The following is an 18708-nucleotide window of genomic DNA, read 5'->3' on the forward strand; positions in this document are numbered from 1 at the left end:
GAAAGATGCAGCATGTTTTTGTTGAAAATCAGTGAAGTTTTTAAATATCATGTCCTTTTTCATCATTTAATGACCTGCATGGGAAAATGGCAACGTTAAAATGTTAATTATTAATTTAAGTTGGCTGCAATAAAGTAGAACACCCCTGGGTCACCCCTTTGATTGGAACGGCCTCTATAAACTGTCAGGACAGCTTACACAAAAATATGACAGCCTTTTTGTGAGAGTAATGAAGGCATACAAGGGGAGTGCGTCCGTTTCAAAATATTGTTTCATGCCTTTAGTGAGAGACAGACAGAGCCGCCTGGCGCAAAGTGCGAAAGAAACACAATGAGTCATTGTGGGAGGGGAGGGGACAGAGAAAGCACGTCGGGAGTTCACAGAGACGGGAAGCCATATTATTCTGAAGCACCCACTCAGTCTACTAAATCTGCAGTTGCACACTGCCTGAGTCATGGGAACCACAGTGATAATTTGACACCTGTTGATCAAACAGGCCTGCAGACAGACTGCACACAGTGCTGCTGAGCAAAAGCACTGCTTTCACTGATCATGCTACATTCTTATTTTCACGACATTGTCTATAGTAGTGTTATTTCACTGTTTTGATTGGACATATTATCAACTTCCTTTACTCTGTGTTTTAGAAATGCAGATGTCCTTCAGTTTCTTGGCCTACATTTAGATCTAACAATCCCATCTGTTAACAATTTAAATCTGCAAATGAAAGACACGTATCATTGTGGAGTGATCTAGCTTTAAGTTTACAATGGTCCCTCTGATGGCCAGGAAACAATGAATACATACAGAATGCATGCAGCCACAGCAGAATATTTGCTGTTTTTCAAAATTGCACAAATAGGTTTTATGGGCAAATTATATTGTTTCTCTGCACTTGTCAATGATTTTGTGAAAAATACAAATGAGACAGCTCCAACGCTTAAAAAAACTAGAATAAGAATTGCGGTTTAATCCGCAAACCAGTCAAGCTGAAGTTTACATCCATGTTTGTCCAGACTTACATAATATATACGTATATAGTGAAGACTTTGATGTAATCTAATTAAACAGGTACTAAGTGATAGAAGTTATCCGTATGGACACGTGTGATTCATAATTTCCAGTGAGAAACATGCTGACTTCATAGACGACTGATAGAGAGCTTTGTCACATGGTGCAACAGCAATCGCCTGAAGCTCAGTATTCGCAACACCAACAAGCTTGTGGTGAACTACCAGGCAGGGGGACACTACAAAAAGCGAATGCTTCACACACATCTGGAACCCTCACCAAATGTGAAATATGGTCACAATCTCCCCTTCTGTTCCTGAGCGTTTTTTTGCAGAACATTATGAAGTAACAGTGAAGTTGACCTTTGACATTTTGGATATCATCACTTCATCATTTTCATCCTATCAGACAATTGTGTGAAATGTTGTCATAATTAACGTAGACATTCTTGAGTTATGGACAAAAGTGTGGTCAGACATTGACCTAAATCTAATCAGTTCATCCTTGAGTCCAAGTGGAGAGAGTTCCCCCAGGGTTCCTGAGATAACATGTTCACAAGAATTGTATTTATTTTAACCAGTCACATTCGTCTTGGGCGGAGCTAAGCAGAGGATGCCCTTCTCCCAAAACAAATATGGGAGACAGGAGAAGGGGCCCGATGTCAGGCTTTATTCCAGCGCTGTACATCCAGTGAACAACACCAAAGCTGGGAACGCTGTTTTGTTTCCTCATCCTTAATCACTATGACTAATAAGAGAGATTCAACATACAAGTGAAAGGTTTAGGTATTACTGTATACATCAGGAAAATCTCACGGTCACCCTTCAAACTTGAGGAAAAACAGTTTGATTACACAGGTGTCAGACAGTCATCTAGGACCTTGGTCCCATTGTGGTACGATAACGAATAAGTGATATATGAAAATGCTGATGTTGGGAAAATATATTTGTGTGAGAGTTTGCTGTGTTGCAGGGAGTTTAACCTTCTGCTTTTGATTTCCCTGCCTCTGATAACATTTCATCTCCAGCAGTTTATCCGGCCTTCCGGAGTCCTATGTATTAGAGGCCTTCAGGCGATGGTGTTAGGACCGTTCTGCTGCGGCCCGCATGCAGAACATAAACTAATCAGCAAAGCTTTTTCAAAGACAATGTTACATCCCAGCACCAGCATGAAGGCTAGTTTATCTGTCAGTTTCTGTCTCCTGTTTTATTTGGGTATTCACATTTGTCTCTCGTTTCAGGTCTCCTCACTTTCTGCCTGCATGTTTTTCCCACCTTTGTTGACCACCTTCCCCACCCCTGATTAGTTTCACCTGGCTGTCCCTCATTACCCAGCATCCCTTGTGTATTTAGTCTCTGTCCTTTCCTCTTCCCTCTTTATTCTTTGCCTGCTTTTCTGTTCCCAGTAAGCATTCGGCCTTTTCTTCAGTGTCTGCTCGTAGTGTTTTTTTTTATAACCAGATTTGAAATTTTGGAAATGTATTGCAACCTTGTTTTTTTTTTTTTCTAATGCTTAGATCTTTGCGCTGCCTCCTGCGCACTTTTACCTGACAGTGGCAAGGACAGATTGGAAACTGTTTAGTGACCTGAGTCGTGCATTCAGGCTCATTCCTCTACTGTTACCAGTGAGTATGATAGACAACTTTGAGCTCCATGAGCCACTTCTTGTCATATTCCCAGTGTCTTGCTGTGTATGACTACATATGGGTGCAATTTAGACCTAAAAGTCACAGCTAGAAACAAATCAAGACAAAAATGTTTACTGGTGTAAAACACTGAGAAACCTTTATGGGTTGGAATCGTGAGCAGAGACAGCTACATCAACTGTGAGCATGTTAAAATACAAATATTTCTGGTAGGTGGAGTTGTAGAATGTCCTTAGGGTATGATGACAAACCAAATCCAGCAGCTGCATAAAAATAGCTACAGTAAGTCTATATTTTCACATCAGGCAGAATTGGGAAAGCAGTTACCTCACTAACAAATACACAGCTTGGTATTCACTGGCCAGTGCTACTAAATGCAGAACAACATTCAGACAGTCAAATACATATACACAGAAATCATATGAACCAATATGTTTTAAATAAGGTGACAAAAACCTCAGTTTGTATTTACAATAAATATGTTAAAGATGATCATATAAACATCCTTAAAAAAATCCTTTATATTCTGAACAGAACATGGCCCCTTACCCAACATATTCTACAATTCAGGTTATTTTCACATGGTTTGTTTGAGAAATACTGAGCCCAAAATGTCATCAATCATTCATTTAATGCACATATCAAAATCACTGCATCAACCCCCAAATGTATAAGTGAATACTGATGCTGCCTTCGGCTCTGCCAAGTTTAAGACCATGGCAGCTATCAACCACTGCTAAAGCCCGTGTTTTGTAACCTCATCATTTACATTTAACATGATGATTAAAACATTATGGTCATTAATGTGTCAATCAATAAACAATGTTATAAATGAGAAATTCCACTTGTACATGACGCAGGAAATCCAATTGCAATATGTTTGTATAAAGTAATGGACTGTACATTTACCATGTAGTGTTAAGGGAGCAGGAAGCATCAGGGTGAACAGAGATCTTCTATCTGCTTGGGATTTAGGAAAAACACCATCTCCCGAATGCCGACTTCGCAAATTGTAGTCTGAGGAGCTGTGCTCAGATTTTCTCCCTCCTCTTTAAATTTTCGCCACGTCTCTGAAAAAATTAACTGGAATTATTATAAATTCAATACCAAAACCCAAACAGTCATATTAAAACAAGTCAGAAGGATTTCCCAAAAGGCAAAATGATGATTGATGAAACAAACCTTCATCAAGTGTTGTAAGTAATGTGTAATTTTCTGGATGATCCACAATATCTTTTCTTTGAACGTCGCCAATTTCCATTAATTGTAAAACACCTGTATGAATAAAAAACTCAAATTAGAGACATGTCACTCGTCTAGCAATATTGTGTATTTGTCTTAAAGAAATGGATCCTTACTCTTTGTTCTTGCAAAAGTATACAGGTGCCATTCAAATGTGTGTTGGTGTTTCTTTTAAGCTGGAATTATGCTTCTAAATAAACCCAAATTCCTTTACCTTTGTTTCACAGATGTAATGGATTGATTTTCATTTCCTGATTTCTTCTATTTTCTTTACATTGAGGTTTGCCAAATGTGACACTGCTTACCAGTAGACACGTATGTTACCCAATCTGTACAAATATAAAAGAAACATACATGCGAACATGGCCAAATGACACAAGCATATTCACTTCTGTGCAGCCTGGGAAAGCATAATTCCAGCTTTAGTTGAGAAGACTGATACCACTCTCATGTCTTTATGATAAATAGGAAAGTACAGCCAGAAGCTGATTAGCTTAGCTTAGCTTAGCTTAGCATAAAACCTGGAAACAGGGGGCACTGTCCAAAGCTAAAAATATTTCAACCATTACCTCTAAATATTAATGGACATGTTATATTTTGTTATTTTAATCCATACAAAAACAAAGTATTAAACTTTTTATGGCGGACTGTAGCCTATTGTAGAGTATGTCTTGGTTAGCTGATTTTCCTTTTCCTGGTCTTTATGCTCAAGCTAAGCTAAAGTTAACTGGCTTCTGGCTGTAACCAAGCCATGGATGTACGATAAAGACTAAACAGGGACCCGCCACTCAGCCTCGCAACCAGTGGACGACAAAAAATACCCTGCACACAGTCAGTGGGCTGCATATCCCGGAAGTTAAATCTGAAGCTAGAAACATTTTTTGGTGTATGTACCAGGCGAGCACTTCTCATTGGATTGAATAGCCATCTTAGGATCTTGGGATCCAGTTCTTCTAATACATCCATGAGCCAGAACCCCAGGAACGGTGCCAGGCTTTGAGACCAATTTAACAGAGTGGCCCAACTGTATAATTACAACTTCCGGGTCTGTCATGTTATGCCATTGGACCTAAAAATACTGTTTTCCATTGACTTAGATTCTGAGTGTAAATGAGGGCGTGTAAACTGTCAACCTCCCAGTATGAAAACTTAAATAGCCCTTATTTATATATATAAAAAAAAATAGCCTAATCCAGTTATTTTACTTCTTCCGTGTGAATGAGCCTGAGGCGGAGTGGCTGGGAGGTGGAGTTAAAGGCAACATTAGTGCTCCACAGATGAAAGTTAAAGGCAACTCTCATAGGAATGATCAGGGCCCCGCCTCCAAAGCTGTATCCAGTTCTATTTATATATCCATGGCTGAACCTTCAGATCTAATGGGAAGAAATCAGAGTGGCATCAATCTTCTCATCTGTCAAACTATATCTTTAATATATTTCCCACCGGTAGTTACAGTACCTTCCACAGTCTTCCATACTTGCACTTCAACCTCAGCAGTACTTTGTCTTTCAACAGCAATGATCCTGACTGTGTGGGGAGGATCTACTTTCAAAGATGAGTCTACTTTATACACCAAGAGGTTGTTTTTATATCCAAGATAACACTGGGTCTGGTTACGTTCAGCTTTACTTTCTAGAGAGACAAAACAGACACAAGCTGTGTGAATGGTGTTTACAGCCAATCCACATCATGTCAGTATAAACACTTCATTATGTTATGAGCAGATGTTTGACTACCTGGACAAGTCTTGCAGCACTTTCCTGCTGATTTCATAGGATGTTGGCATGGGTACTGGCTGGGACACGTGATGCGTTTACAGTCCTGGAGGCCATCGGTACAAGTGCACAGGATGCATTCCAGGACCTTCCCCAAAACTGGGTGCCACATGTCTCCATGAGAGTACGTCTTGCCATTATATAAACACGCTGAGAGAAATGGAAAACATCTGAGCGTTGTGCTACATATGGAAGCAATCGTAAAGATGTGAGGAACATGTATATAAAATCAAATACCTATACAGGATCTTTCTGTTTTGACAATGTCTCACCTCTTTGGTGTTTCCTCTGCATCAAAATCTTCACGGTGGTCTCCGCAGCGCCTTTGAGGTTAAGTTTACTGAGGCTCAGGCCTCTGGGTGAAGTCCTAACCCTGGGTGGAGTGGCACGGTCGGACCGCATTCTGCTCTGCTCTCCAGCACACTGGTCCACTGAATGCCTCTTTTGTAAACACATAATAAAACAGTTATCTTTCATCTATTCAACTCTTGGCTTTACTTGCTTTTCCCCTGAGTGATAGCAGAAGCATCACATTTAGTCCTAAATCATAAATGTTTATAGCCTGGCTCCAGATCTATGAATCACTGACCACATCTCAGATCTTTCCAGAAATTCAAATAGAACAAAATTGCAATTCCGTATTTTTATCAGGCCAAGAGGAAGGTGGGTCTTGGTGGGGGGGGGGGGGGGGGGGGGATATGACGGCTTCGTCTTTGATGCAGCAAAGTACATGTTTCAGAAATAACCTGAATAATATGATGCCAAGTTGAGCTAATCTTCCTGCAGATGCTCAAGGGAAAAATAATGAATTTGCATGCACCCATGCAAAGGGAGGTCAGAGGGGTCAGCATGAGCTGGAGGGCGGCTCCCCTGAAGCTTGTAGTGACCTCAGTGTCACGTTCAAGGCCACTTGCCTGTGCCACTTGAACCCCAGTCCAGCAATTAAATTGCAGCTTCTGAACTGATAACACCACATTGCTACCTTCCATTACATTTAAATATATGTTTAAAGATAGGCACGTTTAAGTATAAGAAGCAATGACGCAGATATGTTAATTTTATGATAAATCAGCAGGACCGTACAACGCCTCTGTTCAGTTGCTGGTTTCCATCCTCAGTTGATGAAGACCCACTGGTGCCATGATCTAAAGACAGAGGAGAAAAGAGGACAATGTAATTAACAAAGGGAATATGTAAACAGGGCTGGCCTGTAATGCCAAATTATTCCAACTGATTTTTAGTGGAATCGTATTGTGATGGGGTTTTTTTGCGTTTTGTCTGATTTAATGCATTACAGTGAAACATTGCACATCATCCCATTTTAAGTGTCATTTTGCATCTACTTTCATTTTGTGATACAAATCAACATCAGAAAAAAAAACCATCCTTCTTCATCCGTCATATGCTCAGACCTAATCTGCATGTTACATTTCTAAAACATATCATTGCAGATATTAAACTAAGTAAAACCATTTTGTCTGCTTGGAGGAGCTTGAATACCTTTACACACTAAACAGCAGGTATCTGGGACAGAAACTGGTGAGGAACAGGTGATTGGTTGGCATGTTTTCAGACCGCAGAAGATGTTTCCATTCTGAGAAAAGAAAGGGAGGGCAAATTACTTTTTTTAAACGTCCAACTATGAGCTCCAGAAGGTAACGCTTAAGTACTCTGAGGTTTCCGCAGGCATCTCTAGACCTGCTGACATATTTATATGCACAAAGTCCAAACAACATAATCACAATGTCTTCTGAGATTAAAAGTTTGTGAAAAAGCAAAGGCAAAGACATAATGAGACTTTGAATTTTTTTTTGCTTTTGTCCATATCCGCAGAGTTCTGTCCCGCTCAGCCGAGGCAATTAAGGGTTCAGTGTGTTGCTAAAGGCGACAAATAACTATAAATACTACAACCTGCTCTAGTACCGGAGCAACGTCAGAACAAATCGAGGCATGTCTTTAAAAACCTTGGTGTTATGGTGAAGTCATGTCTAAACAGAAACCACACAGAAATTAGGATTAAGTTAAAATTGACTAAGAGACCCATGGAAGCAATGCATGAGCATAATTATTGTATTAGCATTATACAATGACTATTTTCGTTCAGTATGTTGTCATCTGTTGTCTCCTCTGAAACATCTGTTAACAAACACCACTTCACAACTCATAAAATTGACTTTTCACTCGTTTTTTTTCGGGGTGATGTCAGTTTTTGGCATCACTTCGACTTTTCTCTCCCATATCTGCCTTTGGTTTTCTCAATTAACACCTCCAACCATCTTCTTGTACTGACCACACTCAAGCAACAGTAAGTCTACACATGAACCAAAGCAAGATGCTTTCACCAGCTACAAATTAAATGGGATTTAACGATACATTTCCAGTTTCACTGCGTAGCATTAGCAGCTATAAGTTAGTGGGTGGATATACTATTCACCCATGCAACAACAAATGTACCACAGGAAACACAACACACATGCACACACATGAAGTTTTGAATAATCTCAGATCTTTCAATGCATGAAATATGAGACATTTTAACATGATTTAACATACATCTAGTAATTAAAGCAGTTTATTTGACTTTTAGGACGTGCTGGCAGAACTTAAAGGGATATTTTGTGTAATCTGAAGTGAGGTTGTATGAGGTACTTAACCATAGTTTAGCTAGAGATGCACCGATCCAGTCTTTCCGATCCAATCAGATACGATACCTGGGCTGAGCGTGTCGGCCGTTACCTATCTGATGTTACTGTTGAATGAATGAACCGTTTACCTTGCCATGTGAGTAAAGGCATCAGGCTTGACATAAACATTTAGCTTTGTTAAAAAAAAAGTTTATTTATGAACAAATAACAAAGTGTACATTAGCAGCAAAAATAAATAAATAACACTTCCACGTAAAGTGCAGTGCAAATAGATATTTTAAGATGCAATCTAAAACCTTAACCGGTGCACAGAATTAAAGTGACTAGGTCGCTGTAACTGTTTTGTACTGTATGATATTAATTAAAAAAAATGCTGGATCGGCCTCATTCATCCGATATCCGATCCAGTTAAGTAGTCAATATCTGGGCCCATGTTTTATCTGGGTATCAGATCGGTGAATCTCTAATTTTTAGCCACCTAAAAAAAGGCTCAACCAAGACAACCCTAACCCTAACCCTTTATCTGTGTAAGTGCATACTATATTTAGAATATTTTCACCGCTTCACAGTACTAAAGTTCGTCCACAGTAGTATACATCGCTTAGCTTCTGTGCCTCTGCTCCTGCCTGATTCTCCAAACTGGGGACGCACCGACCATCATCTATTGTAATACACTAACTACAAATAAGTACCTCATACAACCACACTTCAAAATGTCTAAACTATCCCTTTAAATGTGTTGTTAAAGTGTAATTCCGGTGCAAAATCAACCCATGGAGGTTTGGTGTTGTTTTGAGAAGTATTGGTGGCAAAAAAAGCAGTTTTAATGCCTTCACCATAATGCCCCGAGCTAATCAGTGTTAGCCACGTCCGGCTGTTAGCGACTCTCCTGGATTTCTCCGTTAATAGTTCATACACGAAAAATCTGTCTCGATTGCTTATTTGATGTATGGAAGTGCCGAAAAAGACCATGGGATGAATTTGCACCGGAATTACACTTTAAAAGGGATATTTCACCCCCATCACCCTCTATTACTCACCCTGCAGTACCTTCAATTTCTGAAGAAAAATGTCTTTATCTGGCGTGCCTCCATGGTGAACGGAGAATTCGACAACTGAGAGAATTTTATTTTATCATTTATTGTTGAGGCACGGGAGAAAACAACTTCTCCTTTTAGAATTCAAGGTAACACGGGGTTAGAAATTGATATAAAAATGATAATTTTGAGGGTGAAGTATTCGCTCAAGAGGAAAACAATGATCCCCAATCAAAGGAGGATTGGCAGAAACTCCTAAATATTCAGTGGAAAAAACATTTCATTGCAAACATAGTCACCATTGGCTAGACTAAATCACACCTGCTTTTATTGTCTATAATGGTCATTTTGCAATGAAAAGTAGTACGTCAACTAAACTTCCCAGATAGGGATAGAAGTAAAAGCACTTACCTTAAATGTATTACATACTTATATGACATTCTTTCACCACATCAATAAAAGCAGCAGATGAAATGTAACTTACAGAGCATGTGCACATAACACACTGATTGCTTTGCTTGGATGGGAAGAGGTCGAGCTTGGTGAAGGTCTCCCCTGGCTGATAGATACTTCCATTATACTTGCAGGATTTCACTGAAGCTCTCAGCCCTGCAGGGATCCTGGGCTCATCTGAAGAGGACAGGAGGTTTTTATTTTTTAAAGTCACCATATAGACTCTTCAGAACTCAGCTGATAAGGAGTCAGAGGAGGACAGTCTACCTGTGCATCTTGGACAACACTGCCCAGGCTCAGCTACTGGGTTTTCACATGGAAGAGCAGGACACTTGATCGTGTTACATTTCACATGACCTGTCTAACAGAGAGCAACAAATTAGAGTTTACAGGCAACTTTAAACCCCAAACGCAGAGTTCCTTCCTGCAGTTTTAGTGTAATACCCCTAGATGTCTGTTTAGGAGCATACATGACTGTTCAAATGTACCTCTGTGCAGACGCAGCGCATGCAGAACATGAATCCAAAGGGCTCCAGATAGGGATGCCAGCTGTCTCCTGGGCTGTATGTCTTGTCTTTGAAAGTACACACCACCCCGGACTCTGAGTGTCAAACATGAAGATGAGATGCAATGTGGCGCAGATCAACCCACCGCAAAAACAAAAGCATTTCAATGTGAAATTAAACATGAAACATGCGTCAGAGATGTTTAATCAAAGCGTGAATCGGCTCCAAGTTAAAAAGAGGGAGAAAACATGGGACACTGCGAATACCAGAGATCCCACTCCAGCTTATTAAGACAAACAGGAGTTAAACTTTTGGTGACTTCTGTGACAGAATGACACAAATAAGCTTTTAGCACAAAACACCGAAGTGATGTTTGGAGCAATGGGAGATGTCCATCTTAAAATGTCTCTTCAGTTTTGGCTAAGGTCCGACTAAACTTTCCTCAGGAGTCCCATGAGTTCATGCTTTTCCTTATTCTAAGCCCCCCACACATTTGATCAGGACAGAATAAGCATCAGCAGGGCCTGGGTCTTACCTTTCCGGGGTTTTATCTCTGCATCTGCACACCAAATGATGAAAAAGAGGAAAAACATGGACTTCATTTTTTTTCTACATGTGCGTGACTGAGTCGTCAGCGCGCAATAAGTGTGTTTGTGCAGGACAGACACTGCAGGACAGTGTGAGGCGAGGATTTAAAAAAAATAAAAATCCAACTTTTTTTTTGCTCGGTTAATCTATGGCGCCTCCTTCAGGAGACAGACGGCAGCGCAGGCCCAGAAACAAGGATGACAGCGGAGTGATCGCATGACCCTAAAATAGATTAGACATGGAGTGATTCAATAACATGTGCAGGAAGGGACAGCGTGTTTTCATTAAGAGGCAATCCCAAACTATAGAACAAATACTCGATTATAAGCCCTGTATTCATAAGAGGTACAAAAATATTGGCAGCTAAATAGGCCTACTTAAAATAATTACAAAAGAACTCATGAGCTGGCTGGGGGACTATTATTATTATTAGTATAAATCGCATTGTGATGCATTGTAATGTTTTAACTGGTTGAGGCTGACAGTTTAACTATACTAAACTAAACTAGTTTAATCAATAACAATGCATCATATTTTATTAGCCAGTAATTACTAGTGTCAGATAAATACAATGAAGTAAAAAAAAAAGTTCCCTTCTGAAATTAAATTAAAGTATAAAGTAGCTTAAAATGGAAGTACTCAACTAAAGTGCAAATACCACAGTAAATGTACTTGGATATATTACACTACAGCCGAATGATGTCCATAGATGCCAATTACTCTCCATAACATATTTTGTCTATTGGTCTGCTCCTGAGAGGTTAGTTGTCACATATGTAAATACAGAAGTGTGTGGTTGATGACGTGTGAATTGATCGTAAAATTACCGCTTAATATGGCTGATTCAAATATGTGGAACCGATAATATTATACGACTTCACAACCAGGCTAAAAACTTGAATGCAAACATCAGGATACAGTAAATGAGCGCAACATACAGTCAAATGTCTAATACTGTTCTCCATTTATTAACACACAAGGGGGGATAAAACAGTGCAACCATGATAAAAGACATCAAAATGCCAAGAAGATATGACAAACAAAAGAGATGAAACCAATATTCCTACAGTGAGTCTAGTACTGCTGCTCCCTACTCCAAGCCATCGCCTGTCTTAATAAAAAACGTCCAGTCTGGAGTGACAGTGTAATTCCGTCAGTGCAGATGTATTGAAACAAAGAAAATCTCAGACTTAATAGATTCCTAAAAATTCACAAAACGGTTTGTATTTTTCTAAAATGTTTTTCCTCTTGAAACGGAGGATCTGAAACATGTTGAGACTGAGAAGGGAAAAAAAGCTGGACACTAGACGGCATTCCTGTTTCCCTTTTAAAAGCTGCGCTGGATATTTGGAACACTTTTTTAGCCATGCTTTGCCTAAAACTATGCTTTCAAAACATCATACGGCCTGGCCAGAGTCCAAAACCGTCAATATTTTAATGATAAACATTTCACGTGGGTACTGTAAATACACATCAGCATAGGACATCTACGAAAAAATGTCCTTTAAATATGATGTATGAAGACATCGGCGTTATTGAGTGGCTGAACACCAGATACATCACACAATCATGTGTGTGAGAGGCTTGATAACAGGCCATTTTCACATCAAATATTTTGACTTGTAAAAGTATGTAAAACGGAGAGTCCAGGCATTGTGTATTGGGCACCGCCACTGGAGCGTGTGAATAAACTGGAGCCATTGTTAATGTAATAAGTACCACCTTACCTTTCCTACTATGACAAGTCAAAATAAGCATCCTCCACGCAACAAGGTTTCATGATTTAACAAGTCAGACAGTGGCATACATCCGTAAGATTCGAGGGCTGTCATATAAGTTATATACTTTTAAATGTCTGGAGAACGAGATATTGCATTATAGGATGAATTAGACCGTGCACAGGCACACTAATGACTCCACACACCCAAACACACAACGGAAGACAAAAGGAAGCCGCAGACTCAAGAGCTGCTGCTGTGTGCCCCTGAGTCGTCTTCTTGCTTCTGACGTTTCTTCGCCCTGATTTCATTCATGGCTTCCTCTATGGAGCGAGTGTCCCTCTTGTTGGCCACAGGCACTGCGAGAGAAACATACCAACGTGCTGGGTAAATAAAGAGAGAACTGTGGTGTGACCTAAGAGAGGCAAAGCAATGCGGTGAACGTTTTTACTCACCACAGCCATAAGCGCTGTTGGCCTCTAGTGTATGTGCTGCATCTTTTGCGGCCGAGGTGCCGATCAGGTGACTGTACTTGTCTCTGTAGTTGGAGTTGGGACATGTTTCTGTCTTCTTAGTCTGACTGGATGCTGTTTCTTCCAGTGCAGCCTGTTCCTGAGGCAAAGAGGAAAGAAAATAAATATCAGAGTGTGACGGAAATTCAAGGATGAATCACCCCCTTTATACATAGCAAAACTGAATCAAACCATAAAAAAATTAACTGCTCCCTACACAAACATTGTCGTGGAAGCTGCAATTTTTCAGAAGCTGTTAGGTTGTGTGCATGCAGGAGTTTCCCTTTGCTCTCTCTCGATGCTAAGAGGCAAGAGTACAGTAGAGATGGCATGTGGGGGCAAAAATGCAACGCTTAAGGATGCTCCATTATCTTTTAAGTCATGTTTAAACAGGCTATTAACACTTTTGCTTTTTTTAGAGAATATTTAAAGTCATTATCTGTAAGATTTGAGATACCTTGTTTCTAGCGGCCTCTTTAGCGGCAAGATGTAATTGCAGGCAAGCCTGTCCTTTCAAAGCCCTGCATCTTGTTCATGGTCGCTATGCATGTTGAATATATATAGTTGTTTTTTTTGCTCTTTTGTAAACTTTATGGACACACATTTAACTCTCTACTTACGGACCATCCCGTATATTACACTTCCGCCCTTACTACAAGCCAGACTCAGAAGTTGGAAGTCCCGATTTCCGATTACAAGTGAACGCTGCATTGCCATTAGTGACGAGTTCCACCTGGCAGACTTACCGCTGTCAGCAGCGTCACTAACATGGCGGCTTATTTACATTTAGGGAGGGAATGTCACCACAGACGCAGATTGGAATACTCAAACAGGCAAAGAGCGCTTTCATTAGTGGATGATTATCATCAATCACCATTGTTTTAACTTGCTCTTTGATGGATAGTAACTTAAAAGACAATGAAATAGATGAAATCTTATGAATTACAACTTTAATATGTAATAACCAATAATATATGAATTTCAAATCGCTGGATGGAAGGAAACGGTTAATCTTGCAAAAGACAGTGAGAACAGAGGGAATGGTAATGTTTTTTCTCTCCCTAGTGTGCAGTTGCCCCCCTAATAGAGCTGCATTGTGAAGTGCATTCTAGGCAATACAAATGTAATACTTTAGATGTCGTCGCTTCTACTTCAGTAAACGGATAAACATATTTCAACAATCCTCCTGAGAGGGTAGTGGGACTTGTAGCACTCAACTGTAAATTATGCATATACACCACACGGAACGACAAAAATGATATCCATAGCAAGGGAAGGTAATCTAAGTTAATGTGATAGTTTTTCTTTATGCTCCACGGAGGTGTCTGTGGAGAAATGGGTGTTTCTGTATTGACCATTTTTCTCCCTGTATGCGTGTTGAGTCTGTGCAAAAATGTAGCTTACAACTTGAAATAAGCTTTTGCAGTGTTTCATGGTTTACTACCTGACTTTATTTTCTTTGTACATAAGAAATAAAGACTGAGATAATAAATCTATCTGAGCTTTTCGGTCTCCCTCTCTGCTCGTTTCACTTTGTGCTGCTGCTGCCTTTACGTTTATATAACGGCGTTCATTTCAGACCTGTGCCGAGTTAAAAGTGATACTGAAATCACCAGGTCCACCCTAGTAAGATAGCGGTTGTGACTTTAGTAAAAATTACCAGGCTACCGACAAGTTAAACTGCCATCAGAAAAATGTAAAGGAGTGCATGTCTGAAAGGGCCTCAGTGAAATAAACAAAAAAGCCTCATGTCTTACTTTAAGTCTGCGCCGCTGCTCTGCCAGCTTTGGATCCCACTCCTCTCCTTTGCGATAGGCTTCCAGCTCCTCATCTGACGGAGCAAACTCCTGCCGCAGCACAAGGTGGTAATTAGTCACATTTTCCCACGTTATTTTAATATCTTACACTGGATTAGAAGCAAAGTATTCTGACCTTCTTGAAAAGCATGACATAACGGCTCTCCTCGTCCTCCCCAAAAGAAAACGAAGCCAGACCAGCCACTTCTGCGACATCATGCCTGAGACATGAGGGAATGAAACGTAAATAGTTGTGAGAATATGATGTCCTCTTTTCTTGCATAAAAAAAGGAGCTTATTGTAATTATCTGAAGGGATCAGTACTTACAATATACTCCTTTCAATCTTTCCCATCGTACTGTATTTTCGTTTCTGTTGTGAACTGTCTTGAATGAAATCGGATACTTCTTTCTCCATCTTAACAAGAGATAAAGGGAGACAGTCTGTGTCATTTCGCATGTGATCAGTACCAACAGTGGTGAAGGGAGGCCACAGGATCCACACTCAGTGGCCACTTTATTTGGTACACTTACACATTCCAATACAACTGTTTTGCCATAATGTCTATTTTTATGATTATCTAATGTTTTTGCTGACACTATTTAATAAACATATACTATACAGCTCCTCCGCACTGTGTACTGTTTACTGGTAGGGGCTTAAATTCAAGTCAGTTAGTGCATTTACATGCACAGCAGTATTCCGGAAATCGGACTCGACCTGCACTACAGTAGGAGGCAGCAATGTACAACTGGTCGGAATACGGCTTTTCCTTTTGGTTCATCTTTGTCAAAATCACAACAACTTGGAAAGCGGGGGGAAATTACTAAAGTTTTAGGATAGAATTACTTGCCATGGGAAAGTCCTTCCTCGCTTTAAATGTAAAGCTTGTTTCGTTTTTTCACATTGTTATGGCACCGTTGCTTCCTGATTCCTATTTCCGGTTCAGAAACCACTGCCACGGAGTGGGGAGCGGCAGTTATAACCCATCGAGCATGCAGAGACGTGTAACAAGATTATCATCTGAGAACGCTGTTTAAATGCACAAATACTCGGGGTACTGAAGGATTTATCTAGGTCTGTTAATCAGGTTCAATCAGATTTGTCCCCGGGCCCGGTGTTTACATGGTGTTTAGGAAACCGGAATATTGCCTTAAACCAAATATAACCTACGTTCATAAATTATTAAAATATATTTGATATTTAAATATTTTTAAACTGCATATAAATGCACTGACCGGTAGTTGCGTACTGTGCTTTGGATGGTTTAGGCCCATCCTACACCGCAGTCTGTCTATTACGCTCTGCTACTGACAAACTGACACTACATGGGAGGCCCAGCTGCCCTCAACCAAATCCAGACTGTTTGCAGTCCTGGCTCCACTACAGTGGAACGAGCTCCGCACTGACATCAGAAACCTGACACATCTTGTGTCCCAGACTGAAAACTCATCTGTTCAGACGGCATCTTGGCCAATGAAAAGATGGAAAAAATAATAATAAAATGAATTACTGAAAATCTTTCTCTATCTTATTTCTAAAATGTAGCACAATTTCTAGTGACATCTTCATGGTTGGATGCACTTATTGTAAGTGGTTTTGTTTAAAATCATCAGCCAAATAAATGTCACGTATTGTAATAACTAAATGAACACATTTTTCGACAACGTCAACAATAAGGGAACATTATAAACTCCATTAGAAAAAGTTGAATTTATGGCAGAACAGTTGTATTGGCTTGGACTAGATTGTAATGGCGTACCTAATAAAGTGGCCACTGAGCGTATAATCAATGTGTATTAGATGTGACACTCACCTTTTTCCTGAACTCGGCTTTCTTTCTTTTCTCATTTTCCTCCATCTTCTTGAGTCTGGCTGCTTGTTCTTGAAAAAAATGACAGAAATTAAAGTTTCTTTTGTGTCCAATGAACACAGAACACGCAGTCTTCTAGTCAACCACAACCGGCCTGCTTCTTTTATTTAAAAAAGTCTAATCGAGAGACAGATTTCCTGTAATGCCAAAACCACATTATCAGATCATTCAGAGACTCAAATCTGGTATTTGTTGCATGTGTCTACAAAGAAACCGCCTCTGATGTTTTATTGGTAAGCATACTCATTAGCATCTAATAAAAAAGGATTTGGTCACTTTTTATCACCACCGTTTTGTGGTTATGTCAACAACTGAATATTGGATGACGTTTGTTTATTTGTAGCAACAACACTTCACTCGGCATTGCCACAGTGTCATGCTGGGCTTTGATGAAGTACCTTTTTCACATGAGATCTGCAAACTGCTAATAGATATATAGAAATAGAATTATTATTATTATAGAAAATTACAAATCAAAAATAGATATAAATGGAGCCTAACAGTAAAGTGGCTGCTGTTCATAACTCTGAAAGTCTCAAAGGGAGGTTTCATTCATTTTAAAATACAAATATCATCTGTGTTTATCACTAAAAATAAACAAATATAGGAATTATGTTCACCTTTAATTTATATGATAAACCTCTATCTAGTCTTGTCAACTTAAAAAATGTCCAAAACCTGAGCTAATGGCAAAGATGATGGTTTCTGAAAGCTGTTCATTCAATAATTCAGAGATAGGGCCGCTAAAAGTGATCATGAATAATAAGGGGCTTACAAGAAATCGATAACTTACAAATAAATAGTTTCATTTTCCATCCCCCTGAGGTCACTCATATTTTTTCTCTTACGAATGTAATATGTTGCTATGACAATGGTAAGGAGAAGTCTCTAATTCACATGGTTCACTTTTCTTTCTTGTTTAATTCAAGATTATGATCTCAATCCTTATTTCCTTTTTTTGTGGAATTGAGGTCACGTCTCAAATCCTCGTCCCTGATAATAAAAATAGCAACAGATTTATAGACTGTTACAAGAAAGTATTTGATGAACTTCCTTGAGGTCATATCGGTTAATTATCCTCTTTTTGTTCTTATTGTATAATGAATTTACCCCTTTTGTGGTGTGATTTACTGTGCATCCTTTTACAATTTGTGTTGTGTGTATGTCTTTTGTATATACACTTTATGTGATTTCTTCTGATAATATATAATTATAATAAAATAAAAAAAAGCAAAAGAAGAAATTGATCAGTAAAGGAAGAGCACTGTAAATGCTCAAAGGTAACACCCAGCAGATAAAAACATCTGGTTGTCTTTAGAGTACTTTAAGCAGGTTTGCATTACATTAACATCAGTGCCACTTTTATATTTTATATTTATGTATTATTGTTGTTTTGTATTCGGGCTGACCTTAATGGTCAGAATAAACATCAAGGGCGGCAGATATCGCCATTTTTACAGCCCCGAGAGCTTGGAAACAGTGAACCATGAGTGCTCCAGGATCAAGAACTCCAGAGGGCTTTGTTCCCCACATCACAAGCCCAGACTCTGACCTCAGGTCTGCGGCAGACTGCAGGACACATGCGGGGAGGGTGCATGTTCCGTCGAGGCGGTGCTAACGTGAGTTTAACCCGAGCCATCGGTGCTTACTTGAAAACTCAGCTGGCCAATGGCAGCGCCAGGAAGGCTCTCTTGTCCTTCTCATTTTCATACACAAACGTCTAACGTTGTCTCTTATCACATCCGTGTTATTCGTCAAACTAACGCGAAAAAATATTCGTTATTTAGACAAAACACGATGTACCTCGAGCCTTTCGTCGGCTTTCCTGGTCGCCGACTGTTGGAGGCTTCTCCATCGAGTTTAAAATTGAGCCTAGGAGGTCCGCCATCTTGGAATGATAGAAAACA

The 18708-nt window shown here is 39.6% G+C and overlaps 2 protein-coding genes across 3 annotated transcripts; both read right to left on the minus strand.

Annotated features, from left to right (window-relative positions):
- Window positions 1-2779: 2779 nt before the first annotated feature.
- On the minus strand, window positions 2780-10952 carry chrdl2 (chordin-like 2). Of its 2 annotated transcripts, XM_083926945.1 has the most exons (12): window positions 10850-10952; window positions 10297-10409; window positions 10076-10169; window positions 9840-9985; window positions 7174-7267; window positions 6757-6818; window positions 5946-6114; window positions 5635-5823; window positions 5357-5530; window positions 3839-3931; window positions 3566-3726; window positions 2780-2919 (listed from the first exon to the last, which is right to left on the minus strand). In XM_083926945.1, exons 1-11 carry the CDS (start codon window positions 10914-10916, stop codon window positions 3593-3595), a joined length of 1335 nt encoding a protein of 444 aa, XP_083783071.1. In that variant the 5' UTR covers window positions 10917-10952; the 3' UTR covers window positions 2780-2919; window positions 3566-3592. The 2 variants fall into 2 exon arrangements, with proteins under 2 accessions (XP_083783071.1, XP_083783070.1); XM_083926944.1 differs by having other exon boundaries at window positions 2808-3726.
- Window positions 10953-11849: 897 nt separating this feature from the next.
- On the minus strand, window positions 11850-18708 carry spag7 (sperm associated antigen 7). Its single transcript, XM_083926815.1, has 7 exons — window positions 18605-18708; window positions 16745-16812; window positions 15257-15345; window positions 15065-15149; window positions 14890-14979; window positions 13076-13232; window positions 11850-12979 (listed from the first exon to the last, which is right to left on the minus strand). Exons 1-7 carry the CDS (start codon window positions 18687-18689, stop codon window positions 12864-12866), a joined length of 690 nt encoding a protein of 229 aa, XP_083782941.1. The 5' UTR covers window positions 18690-18708; the 3' UTR covers window positions 11850-12863.

Source organism: Echiichthys vipera, assembly GCF_963691815.1.
Source record: "Echiichthys vipera genome assembly, chromosome: 14".
NCBI classification, from domain to species: Eukaryota; Metazoa; Chordata; class Actinopteri; order Perciformes; family Trachinidae; genus Echiichthys; species Echiichthys vipera.

Excerpts from the sequence above, each read along its gene's own strand:
- chrdl2 (XM_083926945.1), bottom strand. The coding sequence starts at position 10,916 with ATGAAGTCCATGTTTTTCCTCTTTTTCATCATTTGGTGTGCAGATGCA. Across the intron at positions 10,410-10,849 it reads AGAGATAAAACCCCGGAAAG|AGTCCGGGGTGGTGTGTACT; the intron begins GTAAGACCCAGG and ends TTTGACACTCAG. Across the intron at positions 9,986-10,075 it reads GTGTTGTCCAAGATGCACAG|ATGAGCCCAGGATCCCTGCA; the intron begins GTAGACTGTCCT and ends TGTCCTCTTCAG.
- spag7 (XM_083926815.1), bottom strand. The coding sequence starts at position 18,689 with ATGGCGGACCTCCTAGGCTCAATTTTAAACTCGATGGAGAAGCCTCCA. Across the intron at positions 16,813-18,604 it reads AAGCCGACGAAAGGCTCGAG|AACAAGCAGCCAGACTCAAG; the intron begins GTACATCGTGTT and ends ATTTTTTTCAAG. Across the intron at positions 13,233-14,889 it reads AGCAGCGGCGCAGACTTAAA|GAACAGGCTGCACTGGAAGA; the intron begins GTAAGACATGAG and ends TCTTTGCCTCAG.